Here is a 9,551-nt window from a genome sequence, read left to right as displayed (position 1 = left end):
GCTACAGAACCCCTTCCTTGTTATACTTAAGGACAAGTACACTGATATTCAGTGTTTACAGAGGTAAAAGTCCCACAATTACAGGGCCAATTCCCTTTTATGTAGGCCATTAGTGCTGTTGTATTGTACTCCTTCCTCAGTCCAGCATCAAACGCAGTGATTGAGGAGCAGATAGAGCTCAGGGGAGGGATTGCTTAATTCTTTCACAATGGTCACTGCTTAATGGCATAGACCTTCTCCTAACTCTGGCTCAGCTGCTGCAGGCCTCTAACAAGGGTTGAGATGGTAACAGAGTGTGTTTCCCAGCTCATCACAAGTAACAATGAAGGTAAAAGTAAGTACACAAACACAGAACTGTTATATACAAAAAAGTTTAATTGAAATACCTGTATAAAAAATATGATCTCCATACATTTCACACCGTTAAACAGAAGAAAAAAATCCAAATCCAAGCTGCATAAATGCAACCAGATCACAGAAACACAGCTATTAAAATAAATTAAGGTTTATGACTCTGCCACTCTACCTTCCAGAGCCAATGCACGGAGACTGTACAATGTCAATAATTTAAAACCCTTCCAAACAGCATTACTTTACACTTCTGGTACAATAATACCAGACAAAAGGCATACTGACTAACTTTAAAAAGTCATTCTATTTCCCTTAAATTAGACTTTGTACAACAATTTCCCATCTTCCAACAAAAGACTGGTAAGATCAGAAATTTTTTTTATTTTTATTTTTTTGTAACCAAAAGTTGACAGGAATGCAGAAAAAAAAGTGCCATGGGCAAACCACTAGAATTCCCATGGGGAGAAGGAGGGGAAAGCACAGTGTTGAATAACTCTAACCAAATAAATTAACCAAATAAATAGCCACAGTTGAAAACTGTGGGAGGTCTTCTAAAATCCAAACAATAAATAACTGTATAGTACACGGGAAAAACCAAGTTTACATAAACACATTATACAGGTATGGAAAAAAAAAAGTAGAAGTCCTTGAATATTGCATTGATTGTGCATTCAACATGCCCATACATACTTTAAGACTCGCAGGGTGACAAAAGGCTGGGGGGAGTTGAGAAAGGGGCTTCTCATGCCCAATGGTAGAGATGATAAAAGGAAACATGAATAAATGTTTCTGATAAAGAAGCCGATATACCTGTTCATATTCTGTGCAGGCTATAGGAAATATTTTGAGCAGCAGAGGTGGGTTGGATTTGTAAAGGGCAGGGGGCAGGAGTGAAATGTCTGTGTTCAAGTATTCCATCACCAGTGGATGGGACTACTTCATTCAATCACCGAACAGGTTCTCCAATGCATCATAGGAGCTGCTTCCCCCAGCACTGAGTCTGAAGGGAGCAAATTCCTATAATGAACTGGATCTTCTTTGGACATAGACAGCTCAAAAAAGAAAGTCCCACTGAAGCAGCTTTCAAAAAGGCACTCAAAAGCAAATAAAATCTAGTCCAGGCTCTATGAGAGCAAAAAAGTTTACCATATATTCAAGAGGTCACTGCTTTCTTAATAAGGTCAGTCTTTGACTAAGTACTGGCCTGCAACTCCCAAACATCAGCGTTTCCAAAGGAAATCTCTCATTCCAAAGCAGAAACCAGCAAAGGGGGAAAACAAAATCAAGTCCCTCAGACAAAGATTCAACTACAGAATAATGAATGCATTTTTCTAGCCCCTCCTATGTATTGGCAGCAGCACTGTGGTCTTTCTGCTTGAAGCTCCCCCTCCCAGTGCGAGGTCCTTAGTAATTCACAGACTCTCATTACTTGAACTTGTGCTAGATACATCAGTATCAAGGGTCCGTAGCCTTATGTCACAGTCCTCAGACTTCACTACTTCAGATTTGTGCATCCATTGATGGTCAAAAATCTGCTCAAGTGTTGGTCTGTCTGAAGGCCTCAGTGAAAGGCACCATTTGATCAGCTGTTGACATTCTGTAACAAAAAAAGAAAGCTGTATTAGACTAAAAAAGTAAAAAAAATTACAATCCTCAGTAACAAAAATCCACCCACACAAGCTCATGAGTACAAGACCATTAAAAAAAAAAACCCCAAACAAAAAAACCAAATGGACTTCTGCAGAACTTACCAGGTGAAATTCTTCTCCTGAAGTATAATCGCCCCCTCAAGATTTCTTCATCCTGCTCAAAAGGGATGTCTCCACAAACCATGTCATATAACAGCACTCCCAGAGACCATACTGTTGCTGACCGCCCATGGTATCTGTGGTATCTGATCCACTCTGGAGGGCTGTATACTCTCGTTCCTGAAAGAAAAAAAAAAAACAACACAATTAGAGTTAAAGGTTTAAAGTGTTTCCCCATTATTCAGCTCCTTCTAGCAGAGCTAAGTTAAATTCAAAAACTTGACATTTAGGAATTTCAAAAAACCAAAAAAAAAAAAAAACCCATAAAAAAATCAACACCAAACCCAGAAAACTAAACAGCTTTAAATTTTTCACAAGCCAAAGCCATTAGCAGTGTAATTTCAGGTCATCTGCAGGGTTACACCATCAACAGACTTGGCCCATCCGGTTGTTCTATTTTGTTGCAAGGAATAACACAGCCCCATCAGCTGACTGTTTACTGAGGCAAGCTCCCTTTCACTGACCACGTGGCGTCTGCAGCATCACACCAAAAATAGACACAAAAGGACAAAGGGGGCTGGCAGGGAGGAGGAGAGGGCGACAAGAAGGTGAAACTCAGGTCTGCCCGCATTACACGGGGCTAATCTGCTTTATCCAATTCCACAGGGCAGTAAACAAAATAGGACCGCTTACGGTTTCTATGTTTTTAAGGCCTCCCCCCGGGGATTCTATGCGGCAGCTTTTCCCAACTCGCCCCCCTTCTCCTCCTCCCTCCCTCCAGGGTCCGAGGGCTCCTTGGATACCAAACAAAACGGGGAATTCGTGATGCGAGGGTCACGTGCGGCAGGGCTTCGGGTTTCACAACAAACAGATGTGAGCGCGGCAGCTGGGGCGGGGGGGAGCGGGACCCCGGTTACATCAGTGCTACTCCAAGGACTGGGGGAAACGCTCCCCCTGGTCACACGCTGGCTTGTGTTCAGCTTTCCCACCTCTAAAGCATCGACCCCAGCCACTGTGGCAAATCATTTCGAGGGAGTGCATTTGTCCCCATCGCTTTAAAATCTGCAATGCGGGATTTCCAGGACACTGGCAGAATGGGAGCGGGGGAGGCACCACTCCGAGTTAAAAAAAACCACCGCATATAAAAACTGCATATCCACGCATGGAAACATCCGACACTGGCAAAACCTCCATGTAAACAGATCGCCCTCTAGGAAAAAAACCCCGCTTTTTCCAAGACAGGGAAACATAAACTGCTGCGTCACTGCCTGGAATCGCTTCTTTCCTACGCAACTGAACACCCCCTAAGCGGCTTCGGGTCCACGGGTTTCCATTACCGATAGACCTGATATGAACCCCCGCACCAGGGGCTCTGCTTGCTGTGACTGGTCACTGGAAGGGGGCTAAGCGGCAGTTCTGGGGAGGGCATCACCTCGGGAGGGGCACGGGAAGGGTGGGAGGCACGTACCGTCGAAATCGGTATAGACTGTATCCTTGAGGAGGGCCCCTGAGCCAAAATCAATGAGCTTCAGCTCGCCCGTGCGGAGGTCAACCAGCAGGTTCTCGTCCTTGATGTCCCGGTGCACCACGCCGCAGCCGTAGCAGTGGCGCACCGCCTCCAGCACCTGCCGGAAGAACCCGCGGGCCGTCTCCTCGTCCAGGGCACCCTTCTCCGTGATGAAGTCGAACAGGTCCTTCACCAGCTCGGGCCGCTCCATGATGATCAGGTACCCGTCGGGCCGCTCGTACCAGTCTAGCAGCTTGATGACCCCTCTGAAGCCGGAGCCCACCTTCTTGAGAAGGACGATCTCCAGGGGCACCATGATGCCGCTCTGGGCAGAAAAAGGGGCGCGGGTTAGCGGGGAGGTGGCGCGGCCCGGGGCACCCCCGCGCTGAGGGGAGGGAGGCGGGGAGGGCGCGCAGGGCGGGGAGGAGGGCGCGGCCGGCGGGCCCCCTCTGCCGCTGCCGCAGTCCGAGGGGCGGGCGCGGCGCTGCGGCTGCGAACCCCCGCCAAATTCCCTCCCGACGCAGAGGCCGCGCCAGCGGGGCGGGCCCCACCGCCCACACAATGGCCTCGCCGCGGCGGAGTCCCGCGGCACCCCCGGAGCCCCCCCGGGTACTTACAATGGTGCCCCACTCGGTCACCCGCTCCTTCACCACATGCTTCACGGCGACCTGCGGAGTGCGGAGAACGGAGGCGCCGTGAGCGGCGGGGCGGGCTCAGCCTGCGCCCCGCCGCCGAGGGCCGGGCCGGCCGCGCCCGCCGCTTCCCGCGCCACGCTCCCGCCCGCCGCCCCCGCCCGGGAGCCCCGCGCCTCACCGGCAGCCCGTCGGCGATCCTGTTCCCTGCGTACACGGTACCGAAGCCCCCGCTGCCCAGCACGGAGCCCACCTGGTAGACTTTATCAAAGGGCTCCTTCTCCACTTTCACTGCGTAAACAAGAGGGAAAATGCCGCGTTAATGTCCGCAACCGCGCTGCACCCGAAAAATAATAATAACAGTAATAATGATAAAAATAATAAATAATGTAAAAAAATAAAAGCCCACAAACGCTCTGCCTGGCAGAACCATACTGTGTGCGCTGCCCTGATTCCGACCAAGGCTTTATAAAAAAATATTTTTCTGTTAAAAAAAATTTAAAAAATATATAAACGCAGCTGCGTGAGTTGCGAGACGCCGAACCCAACGCCCCGGTAACGCAGGGCCGGTCCGCGCCCCTCCGGCGCGGCGCTGGCAGGGACACCCCAGCCTCGTACCTGGCTGGAGGATCTTCACCGGCAAGTGGTCCATGCTGGGGCTGCAGATGTGCGCCAGCGAGCCGAACTTGGAAAGCAACATCTTCCGAGGAGGGGAGAAAAACGTCGAGTTAGTTCCCCGCGGCAGCTCCGCCGGCGTCCTCTCGGCTCCGCGCGGCTCTCCTCTCTCCGGAGCCGGCGGAGGGCGGCGGGCCGCCGAAAGCTTCTGCGCGGCTCCTTCTTCGGCCGGGAGCGGGAACCCACGAAGTCCTTGGGGGTCCGTCCCCGCCGGCAGTAGTCCAAGTGTCGGTCGCACAAAGTCCTCCGGAGAAACGCTATCAGCGAACGCGCCGCTCCCGCGTTTCTTCTTCCACCCGGCGAAAGCCGCTCGGGGCGCAGGCAGGCACAGGCAGAACTATAGCTCTCCGCGGAGGCAGACAAGTCCGGGGGCTTCGGCTCCGCGCGTGGAGCCCGCCCCTGCGGGGGCCGCGGTGGCAGGAGCGGGCTGGGCGCCGCAGTGGAGCCGTGGCGGGCGGAGGACAGACCGCGCCGCCGCCGAGCTGCCCGCGCGCTTCTGAGCCGGCGGCGCCGCCGTGCCGCCTCTTAACTCCCAATATTTTGGTGCGGGCAGAGTGCGGCGAGAGCGCCGAGAATATCCCTCCGCGGGGGAGGGGGGAAACACCTCTCCCCGCCGTCCCCGCCGCCCCCTCCCCTCTGCGCCGGAGCCCCCGCGGGGTGGCGGCCGTGACTGCAGCGCCCTATCCCGCCCCACCGCACGGGCGGACACGGGGAGGGCGGGGGGCTGGGAACTACTTAATCTGTAGTAACCGGCGCGCAGAGTTACACATCGTCTGAGAGGAACGCATCACACATTAGCGGCAAAAAAAAAAAAAAAAAAAAAAAAAAAAAAAAAAAAAAAAAAAGGCGGGGGGGGAGATTCTCCCGTGCGCGTTAACGCTGCCGCGCGGCCAATCGCCGGGCGCCCTTTCAAAGGGCTCCCGGTGTGGCCCAATGAGGAGAGCCCTCATTTGCATGCGGCGCGCGGCCAGGCGGCGGCAGGGCGGGAATGCCGCGGCGCGCCGGGTGCGCCCCGCCCCGGGCTGCGGGAAGGTCGCTCCGAGCCGCCGCGTCCGGGGCTGCGCGGAGGCGGGGCGGCAACATTGCCGGGGCACGGTGGGCCGCGGCTCTGCGGAGCGCGCCTGGGGTTCCAGGAGCCCCGGCATGGTGGTCGGACTCCGCTCATTTTGCCAGCCGGTGCTCCCCAGGGAGCACGCGGCGCGCTCCCTCGCCCTCAGCGGCGATTTCTCCTCCTCCTCCCCAGCGCTGCCCCCTCGCCTCGGCGCAGTTCGGCCCCGTGCCAGCGCGGGGGGACGCCGGCGCCTGCCCTCCGCGCTTGCCTCTGTCAGTCACCTCCCCTGTGCGGAAGCCCCGCGGGGCCGGTGCGGCGCGACGGCGGGCGCCGGAGTCCTGGCGGCGCAGCTCGGAGGAGCTGAGCGCTTCCCGCCCCACCGAGGCGCCGCGCCTGGAGAGGGCACGGAGCTGCTCCACTGCCCGCCGCCGCCGCCCGCCCCGCAGGGGGCGCTGCATCAACAGGAATGGGGGCGCGTCCCGTGCCAGCGAGGCCGCGGGGGTCCCTGTGCCCTGAGGCCGCGCCGGGCACCGCGCTCCGGGCTCCGCCGCGGCTCCCGCCTTTTCTGAAGGGATACCCAGACCGTTCGGGGCGCCCAGGCGGAGGGAGAAGCCCGAGAGCATCGAGGGCATCTTGCCGAGTGTCTGTCCAGCAAAGCTGTGGGCGACTGCTTTAGAAATTGACTGCGATGCTGGGTGGGCATCAACATCTTAATTGAACGCTCCAGTAGCTACTGCGAGCCCAGCCCAGATGCGCTCCAGGCGCTGGCGCTCAGGCCGGCAGCACCCCGCCGTTTGCAGACAGCTCGGCGGCCGCCCCTCCGCACCCTGTCACCGCCAGGCCGGTGACACCGCCGCGCTGTCACCCACCACGGCCCTGTCAGCCGCCGCGGGCCAGGTGGAACGGCGGCGGAGCTGCAGGGAGCGGAGCTCCGCGGGGATCCCCGGTGTGGGGGCGTTTTGGGCAGCCCCTCCCAGCCGGGCTCTCGGGGAGAGCCTAGCAGTTGGCATTGTCTGATAATAGCACTGCTGTAATCCCGGGCGGTCGTGCCCATAAACAAAGCAAGGACTTCTAGGGAGAAGTAATATCTTTTATTAGATTAGACCAGCTGATGTAAAGGTCAAGTTTGCAGGCGCAGTTTCAACCCTTCATGTCCCAGGATGTATTTTTTGAAGATAGATCTGTTGGCCTATTAAAGTTACTGCTTGTCATACAGACCAATTTGCAGGGGCTCCAAAACAAACCATTGAGGTATTGAGTAGCTGAGGAATTCAGGAGGTTTCATGTCTATGGATTTTTTTTTTCCTTAAAGCTAATGATATGGGTTTATGAGATAAAGCAATAAAAAAGATTTTTTTTTTCCTTTTTTTTTTTTTTATTTTTTGTTAAACTCTACCTTTTGGCTCTCTCAAATCACATCAATAAAAGTTAATACACGTAATATGTGTAAGTGCTAGTTATTTATGGTATTAACACTGCAAGTTGTTACTAATTCGTGCTTTTTTTAATATGACCAGGCATGAAAAATCATGCATGCATCACTAGTCTGTAAACCTAAAAACATCAGGTCTTGTAATTCCAACTATATTTAGAATTGCTTAAATTCATCTCTGTGTGCGGCCAATCTATAGTAAATCGGTGATACATTCACTTTGAACCTGTTTAGGAAATAATACAGTTCCCTCAAAATCCTGTTGCATTTAAGCTACGTCTTCAGCTGTGTCAGCTATAAAAAAAAAATAACATATCTTTCCACATATATATTTGTAGCAAAATGGTAATCTGAAAATTCTGGGATCAATCCTGGCATTGATGTAACCCCCAATCTGATTTGTATTTTCACATCAATGTGAAAGGGAGGTTATTTTACATTTAACATTAAAGAAAACAAGATAGTTACTGTAAAAAAAAAAAAAAGGGTGATAAGGGGGTATTTGTTCTTCATTCACTTAATTTTGGCAGACAGACATTTAATTTGTAAACAGCTACAAGCACTCTTGGTTTGACAGAATTACAGATGGATCCCAGACATGGAATTTACCCTGTCTTTACACAGGGTTTGTGGTGCTCCTTTTGATCTGGCTTGGAACATGCAGTTCAGTGGTCCTAAACAATTATAGCTGCAGAAATATTTTATAAACTAGTTTTGGCCACTTTAACAGTGGCTTTGTTACTATAAATGGAAAATCATTCATGAGTAGGATGCCAGTTTGATTTAGGATTCATTTTTCTGTGCAACAGTCCCTGAGCAGGAGTGAGTTTGTCAGGCACAGGAATATGGAAGATCCATGGAATTTTCTGCTTGCAGAGCAGTACTCCCTTCAGGCTACCTTTTAATGTCTGTATGGAACCCAGCTCAAAATTTGCTGTGGCACATCATCAGGTACTGCACCAGTGACATTAATGGCCTCTAATATGTACTTATATAGCCATTGTAGTGTTGGATGGGACTAAAAAAATGCATCTGTTCTCATAATGTGACCATAAGGAATACTGCTAAGAATGCTCTGGCAGTAAATGTCCATTAAACTTACAAGAATATTGGTATTTCTAGGTCACTCGACCTCCTTATATGCCAGAGCTCCCTTAATGACTCTTAGCTTGATTCTCTTCAGTCTCTCTTTCATTTCGCAAGAGAACAAACTGAACACTGTGCCCTAGATGTGGCTTCATCTGTGCTGAAGAGAGGGCAGTAATCATGTCCCTTGACCTGCAGGCTGTGGCACTCCAAGATGTGGTCAGTGTTCATTTCTGCAGGCACACACTGCTGGCTTTGTTGGTTTGTGGTCCTCTGGGTCTTCTCCTGTGGAACCGTTACTTCCAGCCTGCACTCTCCCTGCCTGTGTCCTGTCCCACATGTGGGATCCTGGCATTCTCGTTTTGGAAGTCCAGTACAGATGTGTGTGTTATACACTTATTCAACTAGTTTGAATAGCAGCTGTACCCTCCAGGATATCAACAGCCCCCTTGATTTGTTGTCACCTTGTATTTCCAAGGGTCACGGATGAAAAAGTTAAATAATATCAGCCATTTTATTGATCCTAAGAAATATCCCTTGGAGTCACCTGCTAATTGGAGTTGAAACAGTTATTAGCTACATTTTGAGGCCCATGAACTGGTCAGTTTTTAATGCACCTTGTAGTATACCTATATCTTCCCAATCTGGCTGCAGAACTATCAAAGTTCACAGGCAAGGGGAGTAACACCTACTCTAATCTCACCCAGGGAAGCCTGTAATGCAGTTGTAGAAGACAATCAGAGTGACTAAACACAGTTTGTCCTTGGGAAATTCGAGATAGCTGTTCTCAATAACATTTTTGATGTTGTGGTAATGATTTCTATGAGTACTTGCTCTGTGCCCCAGCAACTGAGAGAAGGTTGATCATCTTTTCACCACCCAGATCCTCCTTTTGCAATTTTTTGCAATTTCCTAAGACAGATGTAACATTTTCCAGTTGTTAGAAACCTCTTCTGATCACTGTGACCTTTCACAAGGGACTGAGTGCCCTTCCAATGACTTTTTCTGTCACTCTTAGTACTCTCAGATGTGTCCTGTCCAATCCCATGGACGTGTATGACATTTTTAT

General features: G+C 51.4%; 1 protein-coding gene across 1 annotated transcript; it reads right to left on the bottom strand.

Annotated features, from left to right (window-relative positions):
* Window positions 1–355: 355 nt before the first annotated feature.
* On the bottom strand, window positions 356–5,359 carry PIM3 (Pim-3 proto-oncogene, serine/threonine kinase). The gene is made up of 6 exons (XM_058805099.1): window positions 4,857–5,359; window positions 4,420–4,529; window positions 4,224–4,274; window positions 3,568–3,931; window positions 2,103–2,279; window positions 356–1,948 (listed from the first exon to the last, which is right to left on the bottom strand). The coding sequence occupies exons 1-6, from the start codon at window positions 4,936–4,938 to the stop codon at window positions 1,764–1,766; spliced, it is 969 nt and encodes a 322-aa protein (XP_058661082.1). The 5' UTR covers window positions 4,939–5,359; the 3' UTR covers window positions 356–1,763.
* Between the last annotated feature and the right edge of the window lie 4,192 nt (window positions 5,360–9,551).

Source organism: Ammospiza caudacuta, chromosome 5 (genome assembly GCF_027887145.1).
Source record: "Ammospiza caudacuta isolate bAmmCau1 chromosome 5, bAmmCau1.pri, whole genome shotgun sequence".
In the NCBI taxonomy this organism is placed as follows: Eukaryota; Metazoa; Chordata; class Aves; order Passeriformes; family Passerellidae; genus Ammospiza; species Ammospiza caudacuta.
Note: the sequence above shows the minus strand (reverse complement) of the source record. Positions and strands in the feature narration are given on the sequence as shown.